This window comes from Oryzias latipes, chromosome 8 (assembly GCF_053564925.1).
Source record: "Oryzias latipes strain Hd-rR chromosome 8, Olatipes_Hd-rR_3.1".
NCBI classification, from domain to species: domain Eukaryota; kingdom Metazoa; phylum Chordata; class Actinopteri; order Beloniformes; family Adrianichthyidae; genus Oryzias; species Oryzias latipes.
The window spans coordinates 865,815-887,397 of NC_136244.1; the positions used below are offsets into that span (position 1 = coordinate 865,815).

The window sequence follows — 21,583 nt, forward strand, 5'->3', positions numbered from 1 at the left end:
GGGGGCTAAGTATTATACCAATACTTAGCACAGCAAAGTTGAAAATCTCATGAATCAAACAGAGTTTCCCTGCACTCATGTGAGCCACGCTGGTGTTTAAGGAGACATTTAGGGGAAATCTGAGGCCTTGCAATGTCAGAACTTCCTCTACCATCAAACAGAAATATCCTACATTTATCTATGTATTCAACCAACACATGGATAAACAAATGCCTGGAAGAAGTCCCATCACAGCTGCTTTATTCCAGCTGCAACACGGAGAACTGCATTGTTTGACATAACTTCCTGATGTTTACTCTTGTAGCTTCAAGTTCTTTTTTTTTAATGATCTACTTTTGACAAAACTAATGTATAAAACATGTTTAATGTCAACACCGGGGCATTGGAGTCCTTTTATGGGGTGGATCTGCTGCTCCAGGGGCCCACACTCCCCAAGAATGCAGCTGGGCCGGAAAACATGTCAGATCCAACTCATTCAGCCCCTGTGACGTGTTGTGTGCAGGCAGCCGCCTCCTCCTACCGCTCCAACTCAGAATCAGAGAGCGAACGTCCAAACGCCGCGGGGTCAAAGTCAACAGCAATCTGTCATTCACGCCAAAAAGACGCATCAGAAGAAAATAAACAGAACTTTTCTAATCCTAAACAGACGGAAAAACATATGAATGTGTTCATTATCTGTTCCCCTTCTCACTAGTGCAGAAATTCCCAAAATGCAGCCCATTCACAACATGTACATGCACAGTTTGTGTCTCTGCAGCACCTAAATCTGAAGGCTAATAAGACTTTGTAGGTTTGGTCTCAGTGAACATTTTACAGAAAGGTTCATTAATGTGAACAGTCCCTGTTCAAATAAATATTAAACAAACTTCAGGTCACATCACAGGCTGAGTTCAGTTCAGCATCCTAGTTTTAATTACAGATGATGCTTTTTTCAGCCACCAAAATATAGACAAAGAGCAGAAAGTTTGTCTTAGAAGAATAAACTTTACACTTACTACTTTATAAATGTGTGTGTGTGTGTGTGTGGGGGTCAAAATAGTCACAATCCTACTACTTGTTCCATCTACAGTCAGGACCATAAATATTTGGACAGAGACACATTCTTTCTACTTTAGTTTCTGTACATTACCTCAGTGAATTTGAAATCAAACAACTCAGATGCCATTGAAGTGCAGACTTTCAGCTTTTATTCCATGGGTTGAATAAAAAGATTGCATAAAAATGTGAAAAACTAAAGCATTTTTAAACACAATCCCTTCATTTCATGGTAAGTAATTGGACAATTGACTTCCATGCTATTGAATGGGCAGGTGTGGGCAATTCCCTTGTTATGTCATCATGAGTGAAGCAGATAAAAGGCCTGGAGTTGATTAGAGGACTCGAGCTTCATTTGGAAGATTTTGCTGTAAACAGACAACATGCGGTCAAAGGAGCTCTCCATGCAGGTGAAAGGAGCCATCATTAAGCTAAGAAAACAGACAAAAACCATGAAACCAGAAACTGCTACAGTATTAGGAGTGGCAACATCAACAGTGTGGTCCATCCTGAGAAAGAAAGAAAGCACTGGTGAACTCAGCAACACAAAAAGACCTGGACGTCCACGGAAGACAACAGTGGTGGATGATGGCAGAATCATTTCCACAGTGAAGAGGAACCCGTTCACAACAGCCAACCAAGTGAACAACACTCTCCAGGAGGTAGGCGGATCAATATCCAAGTCTACCATCAAAAGAAGACTGCATGAAAGTAGATCCAGAGGGAACACTGCAAGATGCAAGCCACTCATAAGCCTCAAGAATAGGAAGGCTAGATTGGACTTTGCTAAAAAGCATCTAAAAAGTTCTGGAAAAACATTCTTTGGACAGATGAAACCAAAATCAACCTCTACCAGAATGATGGCAAGAGAAAAGAATGGAGAAGCCGTGGAGAAGCTCCTGATCCAAAGCACACTACATCATCAGTAAAACACGGTGGAGGCAGTGTGATGGTCTGGGCGTGCATGGCTGCTAGTGGCACTGGGACACTAGTGTTTATTGATGACGTGACACAGGACAGAAGCCTAAAGAATTCTGAGGTGTTCAGAGACAGACTGTCTGCGCAGATTCAGGTGAAAGCAGCCAAACTGATTGGGCGGCGTTTCATAATCCAGATGGACAACGACCCAAAACCTCCAGCCAAAGCAACTCAGGAGTTTATTAAAGCAAAGAAGTGGAATCTTCTTGAATGGTCAAGTCAGTCACCTGATCTGAACCCAATTGAGCAGCATTTCACTTGTTGGAGACTAAACTTCAGACAGAAAGGCCCACAAACAAACAGCAACTGTTTGCCGCTGCAGTAAAGGCCTGGCAGAGCATTCAGAAGGAGAAAACCAGCATCTGGTGATGTCCATGAGTTCAAGACTTCAGGCTGTCATCGCCAACAACCAAGTATTGGGAATGACCATTTGGTTTGCAGTTATTTCATTTGTCCAATGACTGACCAGCCCATGAAATGAAGGGATTGTGTTTAAAAATGCTTTAGTTTTACACATTTTAATACAATCTTTTTGTTCAACCCATGGAATAAAAGCTGAAAGTCTGCACTTCAATGGCATCTGAGTTGTTTGATTTCAAATTCACAGTGGTAATGTCCAAATATTTATGGTCCTGACTGGATAAAGATGAAGATGAGTTTGGTCTGTAATCTTCATCATAGGAAGACTTCAACCATGAGAGATGGACTGTAAACAAAGAATCCAGGAAATCTGGTGGTTTGATTTTCAAAGAAATCTTTCTATAATGGAGCAGAAAAGAAGGATTTGGTCAATAAGAAAGTTCACCTCAGTACTTTGTGATATAACGCTGGTTTAGACAGAGGTCAAAGGTTTCCTGCAGATCTTCAGCAGGTTTGAACTCTGCATTTGCTGTTTTGGTCCATTCCTCCATGCAGATCTTCTCTAGAGCAGTGACATTTTGGGGCTGTTGCTGTTCACTCCCTCCTCTGGTTCTCTATTGGGTTGAGGCCCAGACTCTGGCCAGAATCCTCCAGAACTTTTTTCCTAACCACTCTTTCGTTGGCCGGGTGATGAGCTTGGGACACAAAAATTCCAAAAAGCCACAATGGGGCCAGACTCTACAGCTTGGACTAAATCCTCCACATGTCTGTGGATCTTTCAGAGTCTTGTAACCAGTATGGTGTGGTACACCATCACACACGGTCAGGTGTGCCGTGGTAAATTATTCAATTTCACCCAAATGGTATAAAAATCCATTTCCTATGACCAGAACATCCGCTGTGTGTTCATTGACACGGAGTAGTTCAGAATATGAAAGATCATAAAAGACTTGTTTTTCTATTTGTGACCCTTTGATAAGAATGACGCTACAGTACTAATTCAGACGACAGGTTTTTTTTTTTACAATTTGCTTGTGTGTCTTGGGATTTTTCTTTTTTTAGGAAATGGCGTAAAAACAGGGATCTGTTTCATGAGTTTTGAAGATATGTCATAAACATAGAAGTCAGATATTAGGACACAAATGACTCTTCTGATCTTCTCATCGGGTCGCCGAGCTCCTCGCTGTGTCTCTAAGGGGGGGTGTTGTATTCGGGGCCTCATCCTTGTGGTTGTGACCCAGAGCTCATCATGAGAACTGGAAAAATGATCAACTGATAGTATGCTGATCATTGGATCACAGCAAACCGGTACATCGACCACATGACCGCGGACGCCGCACCAATTCATTGGTGGATCTCGCACTCCCTCCTGAACAAGGCTCCTCCATTTGGGGAGGGAACCCTCCCCCATCCACACAGTCGTGGTGTTTGGAATTCCAGGGAGGAAGCAACAGTTCACTGTTTCCCTCCCTTAGATAAAAAGCAAACTGATTATTGTAAAGACATGTTTTTTTCCCACAGTAAAGATAGTTTACTCACCGTAACAACATCCTGGAAGTAAAGGGAGTCCTACGTTTTGGCTGAAGTGTTCTTTGTGAACGTGGCACCAACAGTCTTTGCTTTAGATCAACTTTGGCCTCAAGGGAGACGAGCAGTTTTTACTGCGAATAAAACACTTTTGATCTAAAATACAGAGAACGATGGTGTGTGGACAGTAAATACTAGTTAGTGAACCAAACAGCATCAAAACCCCTTTTTCTTCCATCCCATAATGAGCTCGTCTGCTCCTGTCCTTCTGTCCACAGACCAAACCCATCTCCTTTTTCTTCACAGAGTCACCTTCAGATCCGGTTCCCGTGGGATCCGCTCCAAGCTAATTTAGGATCAGGAATCAGCAGATCTCTCTTATTCTAAACAATGGTCTCCCGGTTTTATTAGCCTTTCCCCTTTGACCTTTAGCCCCGTCTATTCTAGCTGTGTTCCTGTTCCTGATTGGCTTGTCCTCTAACAGCAGTTTGACATCATTTCCTGCCCCCACCCCCTCCCTGATGATGGATCTGTTGTTTTCTCTTTCTGGACAATGGCATTGGCATTGACATTTGGATTGTTTACTGGCTCAGACCCGTGGATTGCATTACTCTGTAGAGTCGTGTGCAGCAGATGGTCGTATGCTGCTGAACCGCCGCGTGGGCTGCTGTACCTGGACCATCGTGACCCCACCCGCCCCTCCTAACACGTCACCTTCTGTCATTGACTTTCCCTTCTTCTAAACTCTCATCTAACTTGCAGTCTCTCTTGTTTGGGTTGCTGGTTATTTGGAAACGCTCGGTTTGTCCTGCAAGACTTGTTCAAACGGCCTGAAGGCGGAGGAAGAAGTTTCACTGAGGATTCACTGAAACGTTCGCCGCCTTCGGCCTTCAGGCTCTTGGACAGGTCTCACTGTGAGCCGGAGCGGCTCCTGCTGCAGAGTAAGATGCATCATGCAGCGACCCCTGAATAAACTGTAACGTGACTGATTGCACACTGAGAGGAGTCCTGCTTTATCTCCTAGAATGTGGAGTTTATTTTCTAAATTCCAATCCCTAAAGTGATGTGATAAGTGAACGTCATCTCCACCCATCCTGTTACACAACTCTGGACTTCAGATGTGTCTAAATATTCAGCTCATGAAAAACACAGCCTGTCCTAACATGGAGGGCCCCAAGCTGAGATCCCCCCCTCATGGAAATTGGAAAAGTTAATCAAGTTTTTAAAACAGCATCTGCATAAACTCCAGAATGTTATGAAGAGTGATCAGATTAATTACATAATCCTTCTTTGCCATGAAAATGAGCTTAATCCAGAAAACCTTCCACTGCGTTTTAATGCTGGAATTAACCCCTATGCTATTCTATGACCCCCCCCCCCCCCCCCTTCCATTGACGTGTTCTCCCTACCATGACAAAGGTGGATAAAGGTGGAAAGATTTCATGTAATCCATGGACACCAGTGAAGATCACAAATCATTGAAGAAAAAAGGTTCAGAGCACTGTCTAGTGGGTCTAGATGACCCACCTCCCAATGTTTAAGTGCCTAGGATAGAACAAGGGTTACAGGAGCTGCTGATCATTTAAGGCCTCGTCTCGTTAACTCAGGTGAGAACGTTGACGAGCACCAGGCTGGAGATCGTTATGTCGGGCTGATGGGGTTACAATGGCAGACTTGACATGTTGAAAGGAGGGAGATACTTGAAAGCATTGTTCTTCCATTGGTAACCATGGTGACCTGCAAAGAAAGACGTGCAGCCTACATTGCGTTGCATAAAAATGGCTTCACAGGTGATGATATTGTAGCAACTAAGATTGCACCTAAGTCAGAAATTGATAGGATCATCAAGAAGCTTAAGGAAAGAAGTTCAATTCTTCTTAAGATGCTTCAGGGCGTCCAAGAAAGTCCAGCAAGCTCCAGGATGGTCCCCTAAAGAGGATTCTGGATGGGAGGTCCACCAGAGCAGAGCTGCTCAGGAACAGCAGCCGGCAGGTGTGACGCATCTGCATCACAGTGAGGCTTTTGGAAGATGGCCTGGTGTCAAGAAGGGCAGCAAAGAAGCCACTTCTCTCCAAAAAAACATCAGGACCAGATTGATCTTCTGCAGAAAGTACAGCGGATGGACTGATGAGGACCGGGGCAGAGTCAGATTCTCCCATGATGCCTCTTTCTGATTGTTTGGGATTGTCCGGAGCCGAAAAGGTGAGCGCCACCATCAGTCCTGTGTCTCGCAACAGTAAAGCATCCTGAGACCATTCATGGGTGGGGTTGCTTCTCATCCAAGGGAGAGGGCCCTCTTACAACTTTCCCCCAAAACGCAGCCATGAATCCAGAACGGTACAAACACCCTCCAACAGCACCTTCCTCCAACAATCCAGCACTTTGGTGACCAACAATGCATCTTCCAGAACCGTGGAGCAGCCGGGCCTTAAGGCTAAAGTGAGGACTAAGTGACTCGGGGACCAAAACGTTGACATTTTGGGTCCATGGCCTGGAAACTCCCCAGATCTGAATCCCAATGAGAACTTGTGGTCAATCCTCAAGAGGCGGCTGAACAAACAAAATTTGAAAGAAGTTGATTGACAGTGTGCCCCGTTGGACTGCAGAGGTCCTGAAAAAGAAGGGCCAGCTCTGCAAACACCGACTCTCTGCATTAATGTCATGTGATCGTGGATAAAAGCCTTTGACACACGTGAAGTTTTTGTAATGCTATGCAGCTCATCGCACATCTGAAACTAAGTTCTAAAAGTAGAAACTAATATTTAATATAAATTCTCTAAACTTTTGGCCATGACTGTTCTGTCGTAAACTGTGGGGGCCTCCAACAAGATATTCATTCAAAATAAAAGTTTACAACATAAGAGCGGATGCATTTAATTCTGTAAATGTCTTGAATATTCAAATTAAACAGCAGTTGGTGTGCAGCAGTTGTAGTTTTATTTTGAAACCTCAGTGGACAAGAGTTTGAACAGCAGCAGCACATCTGCAGCTCATGCTCAGCTTTTATTGTGAAGGGTCTGATCTCTGCACCGCGTCACATGACAATCTAACCAACAAACACCAAACTTGAGCAGTCTCCTGGGGTCAGACATCTTTGCGGTGAGGTGTGGTGACCGCAGGGATCCGGCGTCCTTCCTCACATGTTGGTGCTCATCCTGGTTTGGCTGTTGGCTGGAGTCAACTCCCCCTGGCTTCCCTCCCGGGGGGGGGACTGAGAGAGAAGAGGCAACATGAACATTCAACTCACGTTTTATGCTCATCAACAAAAGCAAAATGTCTCCAATATTTATTTTCCACCATCATTTACAGATAAATTCTATTAAATACAATCAGAGGATATTTTTCCTCATTTGTCTGATAGTTGAGGTTCACCTATGATGACCTCTGTCATCTTTGGAACAGTTGGTGGCTGACTGAATACTTTTTATGCCCCACTGTAGCCAACACCTTTAACATCTCATCACAAATGCTTCAAACGTATATTTTATATCATTGACATGTTGATGATGGAGAAACATGGAGTGACTCAAAGGTTCATGTGAAATTCTGCAGCTGGGCTGTGATGTGGTTGAATCTGCTTCTCTAGCAGCAACATTCATCTCTGAACCCTTTCTGCTGTTTTCTGATCCCAGCTCTACGTTTGATTACATGCATGAACATTAGGACTACATGTTAATCACATGATGCATGTTATGCTCTGATGGGGGTTTGGGTCTGAAGCTCTTTTCTCTTTTTAAAGCAAGCTGCATTTTAAATGAAAAATGTTACCACCACATAGTTTTGAATACATTCATAAATTCTGCAGTCGGTTGTTTGATATAAATCAATTATGCATTTAATCCCTTATAAAATAATAATAGTTGATTGATATTCATATATTAATCTAAAGATGTGGAGCGTCTCATTCTGCAAAGCGCCGTCCCCCCGCCAGCGTGAGTGAGGGGTAGAGTGGGGGTTCTCTGGCGTCTACCTTGACATGGATCTGGTTCCTCAGCACCGCAGCACGCAGAATCATGGCCTTGGCCCGTCTCTGAAACTCTTTGCCCATGTGGAGGGACTTCTCAAAGGTGGTGCTCCGCTGGTCCACGTCTCTGGCATACAGGATCTGTCAGGACGGAGCAGTGAGCACCTGGGAGTGTTCAGTCAAACGCTGCGCGAGCTCGGATCAGCTTCACCTTGCTGTGAGAGTCGATGCGAGCGTTGACCAGACCCTCCAGGATGAGCTGGGTGAGCTCGTCCTCCAGAGCCGCCACGGTGGTGTTGAAGGCCTGCGCCATCTTGGTCATGTCTGCAGACACGTACGGGCTGAAGTACTGGACACAAAGACAGCAGACGCTGTTCCTCTCTGTCTGTGACGGGACCAAGCATCAAACCTGCAGCAGCTGGAGGGAAGGCGGGCCTCACCTGAATCAGAGCTCTGTTCCTGATCTGACTGTAGAGGATCTTGATGTGGGGGGCCAGGTACATGTCCAACAGCAGGTTATCCTGGGAATAGCAGTCATGACACGCGTTTATCTTGTGTTCAGAACTGTCCAATGTTTATGAGAAGACAACGACTTCATTTGAAACGGGATGATTCTTCTGACAGTGACGACTTATTGATGCCTGACGTCCTCTTGAAACAGAGAATAAGTCAGAAACGCTACTCAATTTAGGGCAGAAACCCGAAAACGGCGCAGGAATTAGAGAAGACGGCGAGGAAACGGCAGACTGAGGCACCACTGAAGGGCCTCTATCAAGACTGATCCACTTTTAGAGCTTCAAAGGGTTTTCTAAAGTTCATTCCTCACTGAAAACGACCCGAAGCTGGATTTTGATCCATTTCTGATTATTCCTCCAAAAACCTGCTCTGAGAAGCAACCCCCCCCCAATCCACCCAAACGAGTAGGTCCTCACATTGTGATATCACAAAGTGAGGAGCCACCCCTTCCAGGAAGAGTCTGTGCTGCCAGCCCCGCCCCCAGACTAACAGACACGCCCACTTTCTCTGTGGAGCTAGCGGCAAAACGCTTTTATTTATATGAACAATATGAATATCCATTTCTGCAAAAGTTCAGAGGTTTGTTTTTGTGGGAGAAACTCAGAAACGCTGCTGAGGCCGCCTTTAGGATTATGTCATGAAATGGGCGGTACCCACAAGGAGTGAAAGGCGGAGCCTCAGAGACCGAGTCGTCTTACTTTGGGCTAGAAAAATGAGCTGAAAAAAAGTCATATTTCATAAAATATGGTTCTTTAGTGTGGTGATCATTTGATCACATATAGTGCACTACTACACTAACTCATTACTATATCTAATATAGTTTACTCTGAAAGGCTTAAGAAAAGCAGGAAACAGGCCTTTAACCATTAGAAATACGATTCCAAGTCAGATGTCACGACTCGACTTTAACGCGTCTTCTACTAACAGATGAAGTCTGGCCTGATGCAGTAGCCCTCCCTCACTGTTACCCATGAATCAATGGGTGTGATCAATCAGAGCGCCGTGAGGGGAGGCGGGATGTGTGAAAAGACCAACCTTCATGTCATCCAGCAACTTCAGACAGGAAGCATATTTGGATTCATAGAACTTGAAAATGATGTCCCGAATCTGAGGTTCCAACTCCAGGAATAACTTAAATGAGCTGAAGAAAAGATGGATTACACCCAAATACTGTCCTCCGGGCTTCTGAAGCAGGCGGTTACCTGCTGGAGATGACGTTCCTCTGCAGCTCCTGCCGGTCGAAGGTGGCCAAGGCGCACAGGCCGCCGTACACGGCAACGTTGCTGGGCGACAGCAGCTGCAGAAACACAAACTTCAATGCACCCCGTTAAAAAAGGATGGAGGCTTCATGGCTGTGTGTGACCTGACTGCTGCATGGAGGTCAACAGGGTCAATGCAGGGTTCATGATATCCGGCAGTAACTTGAACTGAGAGCAACATCTCTGCAGTCTCAGGCAGACTTTAAAGATGACTTATCTGTTCAAATTTGATGGTCTTTTCTCTGCGTTTATTACTTATCTCTAAAACTCTGTTTCATTTCTTTTAACATCAACCTGCCAAAGGTTGATGGAAGTGAGCCTGCAGCCATCATCCTGCATGTTTACCGTATTCACTCATGCTCATTAATATGCATTTCCATTCATATATAGTTCATTCATCCAGCAGGCATAAACTCTGTCCAGCAGCTGAAGGTGTCTGGTTCTAAAAATCCCCCAACAAATGAAAAGCATGTAAAAACTAGAAGAAGTCTACTCTAGTAGAGAGAGGTCGATGCAGTTCAGCCTTTAGAGCATCAACATATGGAGGAATGTCAGAGATTTTCTGTCCAACTGCTGGAAAGCGATGCAGACGTGAACACATCAACAGATTCATTCATTTCTCTTTTTGAACGTTGGAACCGTTCAGAAGGATTTGTCCGTTTCCATGACAGCCAACACTTCATGCTAACATCTTGTTTTACTTCTAAAAGCGGCTTCTGAATCTGGGTATGGATGAATGTGCGCCAGGGGCGGAGCCCCGCTTGGGCTGGCGTGTCAGACTGACCTCTGGACAGTCGCAGTGGTCGAAGGACGCCTGGAGGAAGCATTTGGCCGCCGGCTTGTATTTCCGCGAGGCCAACTCAGCCAGTCCTGAAACAAGGGATGCGTGTTAGAAAGAAGTCCGCCGTCACATGACGGAGGCGGAGCCATGTGATCCATTTTGGTGGACATCCTGCACTTCCTTTGGTGCTGGCGGAAGACGTCTGTCAGTCGTTTCAGAGCTCCATCACTGAATCCCTCTGGATCGTTTTGTGGAAGACAAGGTTCAGAACGGATGGAATCATTTTGGTTCTATTTGGGGTCAAATGTGGGGGGGGTCACGACTGTCTGCTTCCTCTCTGTGCAGAGATGGATCAAAGCTATGAAATAACACGATGAACGCCATTCATGCTGTAATCCAAAGCCTCTGCCTCCGTCTGGGCGAAACCGCTGCTCCACGCCGGCCCAAAACCGTGTTAAATAAGCGTGTGGGAGGAGCTAACACCACGTGTTTTTAGCCCGATCAACATGGAGCGGCGTCTGAATGACGGACGCTTTCAACACGACTTCCACCTCCCTGTGAGCCTGTTTGATGACTTCCTGTCCCGCATTAGTCAAATCTAAATTAGATCTCAATACAAATAAGAAAAAAAGTTCCTGAGAACCGTGTTGGTTTTAGGCTCCGCCCAGTGGTCGCGTCATCAGCATCCATTGGGCCAAAGCTGAGACCTTGATAGGTTGTCGCCGCACAGATCCTTTGTCAAAGTTCAGATCTTTGAACTCACTTGGTCAGGATTTGTGCTGCAGCGTCCAGAACGCCTCCCACTGAACCACCGCGCCGCACGACCTCTGATGGCATCTGTACATTCACTTCACACTGAAACCGGCGTGCCCGCCGCACAAAGCGCTTTTGGAGGGAACACGACTCTTAGCAGTAAAGTCCATTTGACAGGATTCCCGTTTCATCTAGGACCAAACGTTCTCAGAGGTGAGGCTCGGTCCATGTCCTGTCAGTAAAGTGACACATGGCGTGCGAGTGTCGGAGCGCCATACCTGCTGCACACTTTAACTTGGTGAGGACGGCTTGGTTCTGACCGTCTCGTTCTCCTCGTTGCTGCAGTAAAGGAAGCAGCAGCGTTTCAGAGAAAAGCAGGAGAACAACCGGCGTGTGGCGACAGGTGTCTGGATCTACCTCTGCGATCTCTGGGGTGGACTCCGCCTTGTTCACGTAGCTCAGCACGTGTGACCAGTTCTGAAGGTAAACACTCACCTGAGAGGCACAAGAGAAAAGAGCCAAAATGATTCAAAGCACAGCTGTCATTGTGGTCTCTGATGTTTTTGGATTGAGTGATTTGAACTTCAGGGCCACCGTAGCTTTTCCAAACTGATTCCTAACACAGATTATGGGCTGAAGCAAAGCCCAAAGATTAGCCAAGGCATCCCACAGACTGCCTTGAGAACTGGAGTGCTTTGGTCCGCCGGTACCTTTATGACGTTTAGGCACATGTTGATGACGTGCTTAGCACTGGTGCAATAATCTCTGGCCCGGGAGTAGCATTTCAGAGCATTGCTGAGGTCCCCGCAGTCCAGATAATGATCCCCCAGATCATCGTGGCCCCTCCTGGAGTGAGAAAAGATGCACAGAGTAAACGTGCGTTCAAGTGACCACTTCCAAAGAAAAGTCTACGTAAACACAGGTGAATGCGTGTTTCCGGCTTCAAAACTGTTCATCCGTGCACGTTTGAATGACCGTTTTCGTACAAACCGTACGGCCATTGAACACAACCTGACCAATCAGGCACCGGGATTTGGTAAGGATGTACGGATGGCGTCCCTTTTGAATCTCGGCAGTGCCAACCGTGTAAATCCTGATCATGGAGGAGAATTTAATAAGCACATGTGGTAGACGCGCTTTTCACAACCCGTGTTTGGCGTGTTCATGTACGCAGGTCCTTAAACCTACGTCATGCGTGTGTAGCATAAGATCTACCCAGCATGCTTAGGGCCGCGTCACAGCCGCCAAGTATAATCATATTGCACGGATGAAAATTGGTCTGAGAAAAGTGAGAAAAGTTGTGGTCTTTATGTAAACTTTTCACAGATGTAGATGAATGAACCTTGTCAGGACTCCAGACTGCGACCAAATGGTCGCATTTTGAGACCAAAATTTGAGAGAGTGCGTCTGAAATTTACATCCAGTCGCACATGTGCTACCAGTAAATTTGTCTCCCCCACCCTCCGTATTTTTTATACATTAAACATGGAAGTGGCACGTCAATGATCAATGAAATCATCAATGGGACGCGAGCGCACACGCAAACACACACACACTCACACATACTCATGAGACGCGAGCACATTGAGCTCATTGTGTGATACCTGTCTGTGAGGCGGCCACTGCGTGTGAGAAAAACAGGGAATGGCCACTGTAAGTGGCTAAATGCGTGGAGGGGGAGGGGCCTAGAGATAATTGAGCGTGTGTAAACATCTGTGGGAAGGAAACGGAGACAAATATCATCACAACCTGATATGTGCGTCTGAGCTATGAGCAAGCGAACTATTGATTCATTCTTCCGACCTGCGGCTAGTGTACCAGAGTCTACAGCAGGGGTCTCAAACTCGCGGGCTATTTGCGGCCCCCAAGATTATATTTTGCGGCCCCCGCCTTAATATGAATATTTAATGTTAATGCGGCCCGCCAGTTTGTATGAATGACACTTTTTCAGTGTTGTGCGCGGAGCTGACGAACCAACCAATCACAGTGGGGTAAATGACTCTTGGGGGCGGGACAATGACCGGGCTTGAAAGCAGGAGAACATTTAAGGCAGGACACCTGGCAGCCCCCTCCCCGGACCACATTTAGGAGTTCCTTACTTTCCTTTTTAGAACATGTGTATTCGCTCGTAGTTTTCTACATACATGCAGTCCGTGCTGAACTTTTCTCTGGACCGCACAGACCCGGAGGGGGGTTACGGTTACGGTGAGGCACGCATTAAACACGTGCGAGCAACAACATGTAGTCTTAGACGCACTGAAATACGTGGGGAAAATGCAACGATAGAGGTATTTAAGATGAGCCAGCGCATCGCCTTGATCGTTGGGGAGACCAGGCCGGGGGGAGGGGGTCTGCAGCGAGACTGAAGGAGAACAGGAAGTTGGAGTTGTCCTTAACATTCAATTTAGTTTTAATCTGCCTCTCCCCCTCAGTATGATCTGTGTTATTATATAGTTTATAATTATTTTAATGTTTTGTAATGTATGTAACCTTTTTTAATCAATTTGTATTATAAATTATTTTAATTGATCACTGAACTACAAAAACCCATCAGGACACATGTCCCATAATGCATTGTTTTGTAGTCATCAGGGCAGCTTTCACTCAGTGCAGGACTAAATTTCCAGCTGCGTTCGCTCAGGTTGGGCCTTGCTCCGCCCCTTTCTTGTGATATTTTTGTGATGATTGACAGGTGATGTTGGAGCAAAAACAAAAATTTACGTCACACACCAGGTGATCTGTGCAGGGTTGCGTCCACCTGGGTGATCTCAAACACACTTATTGTGCATGTTGGCTGCACATATTTGGTGTCACCAACATACATTTCCATCTGTTTTTGAGCATTTCTCTGATCTCAATATCTCCAGTGAACAGCGCCCGTTCTTTTACAAACCACAGTTTGAATTCAGTGTGAAAATATAGGAGTGTTTGACCGGCTGCTCTACAATAACCTGTGACCAGGGTTTAAATGAGAAAACAGCAGATGTAGAAGACTGAATAAAACAAGAGTTGATGCCAGGGAAGCTGTACAAACATGGTCCAGTCAGGATAAAAGGTCTAGGAGGCCAAATTCCAAGGGCTGGCCTTCTGAGCCTCCTAGAGGAACACAGGAGGATCTGCTCTAAGGGGGGGTGAGTAAAGGCTCAAGTTGTTTAGACCTACATGTTCTAGTGGAATGTAATTGGCCAGTGCCCCTAATGTTTACATACATTTAAGTATTGTTTGTAACTGTGAAATGACCAAAAGGTTACTACGGTAATCCCTTTGTTACTAAGCACTTTTTTTATTCTGAATGTATGGTATTTTCTTTACTATCTGTACTGTCATGACAGTGATGGTGCTGTCAGTTTACCTTGTTGTTGCATCTTCAAAAGTGCAGAATAAAATGTGACACTGCATTTGAAACAGCACATTGTAATTTCTGCATCTATTATTAAAGTATTTATTAGTAATACAGTGGAAATTGGTAGATTTGGTTAGTATGTTGATTTACGGTATGCGCCTCTAAAATTTCTGGTTGTGCCCCTAAAATTTTCAGTCGGGGGCCACAGTGCTCCTAGTGAAAAAAGTTAGTCTGGAGCCCTGCGTGCTAAAACCCCAGAACTACGACTAAAGCACGCAAAGAACACGTAAACGTGAACTTCATTGAATTTCTTCACTTTGACATTCACAGCACTGAGCAGAAATCTCATCAGCACCACGGTCAGCGCCACAGTCAGGGACACAGCCAGCTCCCGCTGTGCCACGCCGGTCACGAAGTTTTTTTTTTTATGAAACAGTGGGGGGGGGGCTCCCCAAAGAGACTGGAGTTGGAGCGGGGGGGGGTCCACAGAGAAAGGCTCAGCGCCGCATCTGCGCTCCCCGAACCCAGCCGGGTGACCCCACACAGTACTGACTGCTGGAGACGTGACAGATCGGCCAGTTTACATGCCTGTCATACAACACGCCAATCATGTGACTACTGTGCTGTTTCTGTGCAATTCATTAGTGATTCATGCATCAATGACATAAAATAACGTGATATGTGCGACAAACACGTGATATAAAAGTTACACATCGATGTTCACGGATGACAAGTCTGTTAGACAAACACTGAGCGGTCGTGGAGAGACACATCTCACATAAATCGTGACATAATAATGACGTAATAATGGCGTATAAACTCCATGAAATACGTGTAAACTGAAATTCTCAACTGACCAAAGATTCTGAACAGCTCCAAACTGAATTCACGTGAAGAACCCGTCATCTGAAACCCCCGACAGACGTCTGAGCTCATCGACGCACCAAAGAAACACTCATGACCGGCGTTTATCACGCATGGGTCATGAATGACGTGGAACATGCATCAGACGTACGCAGCAGCTGTCAGACACGCCTCCACATCCATGGAGCACAAGTAGAAAAAAGGACATTTAAAGCGACCAGCCACTAAGAATAGAAACATGTGACTCTATCGTCACAACACTCCTCCTGTGGCGTCTGCCATCATTTCTGAAACCCCCATCAAGCCACTTTCTGACCGCCTCCACTGACGATGACAGCAGCCAGGAAGCGGGTCAAGAGCCACGTCCTGACCCGCTTTCTAAAGGCCGGTGTGTGTTCTGTGTGCCTGGACAGCAGGTGTGGCTGACACACCTGATGCTTTCTTTAATGGAGTTGCCTTTGTAGTTCTTCAGGTCCGTGTCCAGCTTTTCCAGCTTCAGCAGAGCCTTTTTCCTGGTAGATTCTGCCCAGGCAGAGTCCAGCGGAGGAGGAGCCGCTCCGCCATCCGGCACCGTGTCGGGTACGTCCTGCAGATCCCTGATGACGGACACAACACAAGATCAGGAGGGAGTGCAGAGCTGCAGCAGGAGGACAGCTGAAAGCTGCTGCATCTGGAATGTTCTCAGGTACCGTGTGGCCTCCGTCAGTTTGCGATGGATCTCCTCATAAGCATCAACGTTAAAGGTCCTCTGCACGAAGGTGAGCGCCATCTTCAGGGCCTCCACTCTGAGCTGGGGACAGTGCTCAGCGATGAACTGCAGCCTCTCGATTCGCATTAATCCACTGTAGCTGGTCGCATGCTGCTCCAGATCCTGCAGGGAGACGCATGTCTGTCAGAGTCTGAACACGTATGAGGGTTAGAACACGGACGCTTCTCACATCTGCTCCCTGCAGCAAAGGCAGCGTTCAAGTCTCCAGCAGCCTCAGCATGTAGGCTGTGGCTGGAAACAACCCCCCCTTTAAGAAATAAAAGCTCCACCTGACAGTCTGAGTCCGATTAGGTAGAAGTTGTGGCTTCACAGCAGTCAGCAGCCTCACAAACATCAGACACGGTTATTGTCCAATGAAACCAAAACCCACTAATATGATTACATGATATGATTCTAATCATAGTTACTAATATAATTCCAAATAAATGAACCATAAAACTTTGATTTGTCTCTTTTGTAAGTTTCTCAGTTGTTACAGCAAACGATTTCAACAATCCTATCGTCTCATCAGTTCTTTTGTTTGGACAGAACATTTCCACCAGAGCTGCTGCTACAGAACAGGAGCACCGGGTCAGAACAGTACCAGTACCAGAGTCGGGTTCTCCACTATGTAGTTGATATCTTGAGCATTTTGCTGGTCTTCTTGAGGATCTGCATCAATCTGCATGGGTTCCACAGATCCCTGAGGAGAAACAGACATAGGGGTGAGATCCACACGGGTGAGATCCACACGGGTGAGATCCTCACAGGTGGAATCCACACAGATCCATTTGTCTGACAGTGGATGATCAGAAAGGGGCGGAGCTTGGAGACTGTGACCTGCTTCTATGTCACAAATACAACTTTGGTCAAGCAGCATTTTTCAGCTCCTGATCCATCAGAAAAATGTTAAAAACACCACAAAGACCATTTTCCTTTAAAAGAAGAAGAAATGAAGAGTTAGAGCAGGAAACCCCCAGAATTCAGTTTGTTTAGTAGCACGCCATCATTTCTGAAGGTAACTGCCTAGAACTGAAACATTTGTCATCATTGACATTTATTGGTATAAATTGAATTTGACGGATTTTTTTTCATGTTTTGTTTGTTTTTCCAGACGCCTTTGATCTCACTTTTCTGTCACAAATATTTTATTTGATGATTCAAATAACACGGACATCAATTTGACAATTTATAAGGGAAGGAAACTCCCCAGACAGACAGGTCTTCACACTGATGTGCAGATAGAAACAGTCAAGCTTCAGACCGGCACGGCCCAGAACGGATCGGGTTTGCGATGATGTGATAGGTTTGCGTTAGCAGGATGAAGGCTAAGTCCGGGCCCTCCGGCATGTAGCAAACTCATGGAGGCAAAGCCAGATAGGATTCAAACATAGTAAAGTGGACTTAAAAATAGATACCAGGCCGACCCGGACCCGGACCCGGACCCGGACCGGCCTCTGGAGCAGGAACGACTTATACGGACACTAAGCTGTTGCGTTCGCGCTGTGCAGATGCGTGAAAGTGGACCGCAAACAAAAACGAGACAAAACCATTCGTGAGAAGCGCGAACTGAAGCTGTTTTTCATCATGCTGGTTCTGCACGTTCACCGGGTTTCCCGCACTGTTTGCGGGTCGAGAATAAAAATCGGTTCGAGTCTTAACCTACCTGGAAGTTGAAGACTTGCACGGGCAGCGGCATTCTGACGGCTACTGTTGATGCACTCGAAGAAATGTAACTGCTGTCCAGGAAAACAAATAAGTGTAAATATGCTGTTTCCAGCGTCCTCCACTTCCGGCTGTTTCCGCTTCCTCTACGCTCTGCTTCCGGTTCGAGCGGCGAAGCGCAGTTTCGCCCCCTGTTGTTCCGGAGTGGGATAACATGCTGGCGCAAACGGAAGAAAGACTGTAAATAAAACCCCTAAAGAAACCTGCCAGCGCGCGGGTGACTTCAAAATACGTAACAAACATGGCCCTAAGAGAAAAACAAAACCCACGACTAGTTCCAGCAACGTCCACTGGGGGCAGGTTGCAGAGGGGGGCAGTTTCCTTTGGGCTCCTGTAGTAAAAAGTCAGATTTGACACCAAAAATGAGCACATTTACAGTGTGTTTAAGGAAGTTTTGACTAATGTTGCTTTATTATCTATTCAGGACAAGTGTGTGTGCACTTGTGAATCATCACAATACAAACAACAACATTTAAACAACACAACAATTTGGTCCCCCCCCCCCCCCCCCATTATCACAAGTTGAACTAAAATATCTGAAACATTTTCTGCACACACACACGAAACCTTTTTCTCCAACATTGTTCATAAATGAGACTAAATCTGTAATAGGAAGCACTTCTCTGCTGACATAATCCCTCCCACCTCACAGGTGTGCCTCAGACTGGCCACAACAATGGCCCGTGCAAAATGGACGCCTGTTGCTGGAAGGAGAGGAGGAAGGTGTGAGTGAAAGCTGAGAGGTGTGAAGGGAGGAAATGCTCTCATCAGATGATCACCTGTGCTGAAAAACAAAGCAGGTGTGCTGTTCACGCCGTTTTGTCCTACGGTATACAGCAGAGTATTGGACCCCCACAAAAATGAAAATAAAAGCAAATATGTACATTTACGAAAAAAAACTCGTAGAAATATGAAAAAGAGTCAATATCTTCCAATAATAAAGTTAAAATTTTATAAATTACAAACTGAGAATTTAAGATATTAAAGTCTTACCTTTACAAAGAAAATATAAACAACAACAAAAAACAACCAATATGGTGTTTCAGTGTCAGAGAAGTGAGCGCATCATTCCCGGATGGCGAGCTGTTTACGGCGTTGCAGAGGCCCAAAGGCATTATGGGACATGGATTCCTGTGATAAAAATGGCTGCATTGATGGATTTAGTCAGCATGACATGTTGATGGAGGCTTACACAACCGACTATATTTTTAAAAATAACACAGCTTATCCCTTTGAAATTATAAACCTTGTCCTCATAAATGTACAGCTTTATTCTCGTAAACGTCTTTTTTTCTTTTCATGGTGGCCCTGATACTCTGTCAGAACAGCTGATCCAGTTTCCAGTTTGTAGATTTCCCTCCTTCCTCACAGAGACTGAACTGAAGTTTCCATTCCAGTCATAGCTTTTTTTCTGCCCTGACACCGGGGGGGATTGTGCACGCTCAGGTGTGTGCATGTCAGCCTGTTTAACAGCTGTGTGTGTGTGAGCGTGTGTGTGTCTGCTAAAGCAGGCAGGTTATGTGTGTGTGCGTGCGTGCATGTTAAAGCAGGCATGTTGTGTGTGTGTGTTTGTGTGTGTGTGTGTGTGTGCATGCTAAAGCAGGCAGGTTGTGTGTGTGTGTTTGTGTGTGTGTGCGTGCGTGCGTGCATGCTAAAGCAGGCAAGTTGTGTGCGCATGCAGGTGTGTGTGTGCATGCTAAAGCAGGCAGGTTGTGTGTGTGTGTTTGTGTGTGTGTGCGTGCATGCATGCTAAAGCAGGCAGGTTGTGTGTGTATGTTTGTGTGTGTGTGCGTGCGTGCGTGCGTGCATGCTAAAGCAGGCAGGTTGTGTGCGCATGCAGGTGTGTGTGTGCATGCTAAAGCAGGCAGGTTGTGTGTGTGTGTGTGTTTGTGTGTGTGTGTGCATGCTAAAGCAGGCAGGTTGTGGGGGTGTGTGTGCGTGTGTGTGCGTGCATGCTAAAGCAGGCAGGTTGTGTGTGCGTGTGTGTGTGTGCTAAAGCAGGCAGGTTGTGCGTGTGTGTGTGTGCGTGTGTGTGTGTGTGCTAAAGCAGGCAGGTTGTGTGCGCATGCAGGTGTGTGTGCATGCTAAAGCAGGCAGGTTGTGTGTGTGTGTGTGTTTGTGTGTGTGTGTGCATGCTAAAGCAGGCAGGTTGTGGGGGTGGGTGTGCGTGTGTGTGCGTGCATGCTAAAGCAGGCAGGTTGTGTTTGTGTGTTTGTGCGTGTGTGCATGCTAAAGCAGGCAGGTTGTGTGTGCGTGTGTGTGTGTGCTAAAGCAGGCAGGTTGTGCGTGTGTGTGTGTGCGTGTGTGTGTCTGCTAAAGCAGGCAGGTTATGTGTGTGTGTGCGTGCGTGCATGCTAAAGCAGGCAGGTTGTGTGTGTGTGTTTGTGTGTGTGTGCGTGCGTGCATGCTAAAGCAGGCAGGTTGTGTGTGTGTGTTTGTGTGTGTGTGCGTGCGTGCATGCTAAAGCAGGCAGGTTGTGTGTGTGTGTTTGTGTGTGTGTGCGTGCGTGCGTGCATGCTAAAGCAGGCAGGTTGTGTGCGCATGCAGGTGTGTGTGTGCATGCTAAAGCAGGCAGGTTGTGTGTGTGTGTGTGTTTGTGTGTGTGTGCGTGCATGCATGCTAAAGCAGGCAGGTTGTGTGTGTGTGTTTGTGTGTGTGTGCGTGCGTGCGTGCATGCTAAAGCAGGCAGGTTGTGTGTGTGTGGGTGTGTGTTCGTGTGTGTGTGTGCATGCTAAAGCAGGCAGGTTGTGTGTGTGGGTGTGTTTGTGTGTGTGTGTGTGTGTGCATGCTAAAGCAGGCAGGTTGTGTGTGTGCGTGTGTGTGCGTGCATGCTAAAGCAGGCAGGTTGTGTTTGTGTGTTTGTGCGTGTGTGCATGCTAAAGCAGGCAGGTTGTGTGTGTGTGTGTGTGTGCGTGCGTGCATGCTAAAGCAGGCAGGTTGTGTGTGCGTGTGTGTGCTAAAGCAGGCAGGTTGTGTGTGTGTGCGTGTGTGTGTGTTTGCTAAAGCAGGCAGGTTGTGCGTGTGTGTGTGTGCGTGTGTGTGTGTGTGCTAAAGCAGGCAGGTTGTGTGCGCATGCAGGTGTGTGTGTGCATGCTAAAGCAGGCAGGTTGTGCGTGTGGGTGTGTGCGTGTGTGTGTGTCTGCTAAAGCAGGCAGGTTGTGCGTGTGTGTGTGCATGTGTGTGTGTGTGCTAAAGCAGGCAGGTCGTGTGCGCATGCAGGTGTGTGTGTGCATGCTAAAGCAGGCAGGTTGTGTGTGTGTGTGTGCATGCATGCTAAAGCAGGCAGGTTGTGTGTGTGTGTGTGTGCGTGCGTGCGTGCATGCTAAAGCAGGCAGGTTGTGTGTGTGTGTGTGCGTGTGTGTGCTAAAGCAGGCAGGTTGTGTGTGTGTGTGTGGATGCTAAAGCAGGCAGGTTGTGTGCGCATGCAGGTGTGTGTGTGCATGCTAAAGCAGGCAGGTTGTGTGTGTGTGTTTGTGTGTGTGTGCGTGCATGCATGCTAAAGCAGGCAGGTTGTGTGTGCGTGTTTGTGTGTGCTAAAGCAGGCAGGTTGTGTGCGCATGCAGGTGTGTGTGTGCATGCTAAAGCAGGCAGGTTGTGTGTGTGTGTGTGTGCGTGTGTGTGCTAAACCAGGCAGGTTGTGTGTGTGTGTGTGTGTTCGTGTGTGTGCATGCTAAAGCAGGCAGGTTGTGTGTGTGTGTGTGGGTGTGTGTGTGTGTGTGTGCATGCTAAA

At 46.5% G+C, this 21,583-nt stretch overlaps 1 protein-coding gene across 2 annotated transcripts; it reads right to left on the bottom strand.

Annotated features, from left to right (window-relative positions):
* Window positions 1-6,814: 6,814 nt before the first annotated feature.
* Window positions 6,815-17,973, bottom strand: gps1 (G protein pathway suppressor 1). 2 transcript variants are annotated; one of them, XM_004071905.5, is made up of 14 exons: window positions 17,795-17,973; window positions 16,739-16,831; window positions 16,070-16,251; window positions 15,812-15,976; window positions 11,884-12,019; window positions 11,591-11,668; window positions 11,452-11,512; window positions 10,424-10,509; window positions 9,583-9,677; window positions 9,416-9,521; window positions 8,305-8,385; window positions 8,076-8,213; window positions 7,871-8,005; window positions 6,815-7,111 (listed from the first exon to the last, which is right to left on the bottom strand). In XM_004071905.5, the coding sequence occupies exons 1-14, from the start codon at window positions 17,825-17,827 to the stop codon at window positions 7,037-7,039; spliced, it is 1,464 nt and encodes a 487-aa protein (XP_004071953.1). In that variant the 5' UTR covers window positions 17,828-17,973; the 3' UTR covers window positions 6,815-7,036. The 2 variants fall into 2 exon arrangements, with proteins under 2 accessions (XP_004071953.1, XP_011476993.1); XM_011478691.4 differs by having other exon boundaries at window positions 9,583-9,692.
* Between the last annotated feature and the right edge of the window lie 3,610 nt (window positions 17,974-21,583).

What these genes read in the sequence shown, in the direction of transcription:
- gps1 (XM_011478691.4), bottom strand. Translation starts at nt 17,827, where the DNA reads ATGCCGCTGCCCGTGCAAGTCTTCAACTTCCAG. An exon ending in CCACCCCAGAGATCGCAGAG is followed by an intron (nt 11,513 to 11,590) that starts GTAGATCCAGAC and finishes CCTTTACTGCAG; the next exon opens with CAACGAGGAGAACGAGACGG. An exon ending in AGGAACGTCATCTCCAGCAG is followed by an intron (nt 9,522 to 9,582) that starts GTAACCGCCTGC and finishes TCTTTTCTTCAG; the next exon opens with CTCATTTAAGTTATTCCTGG.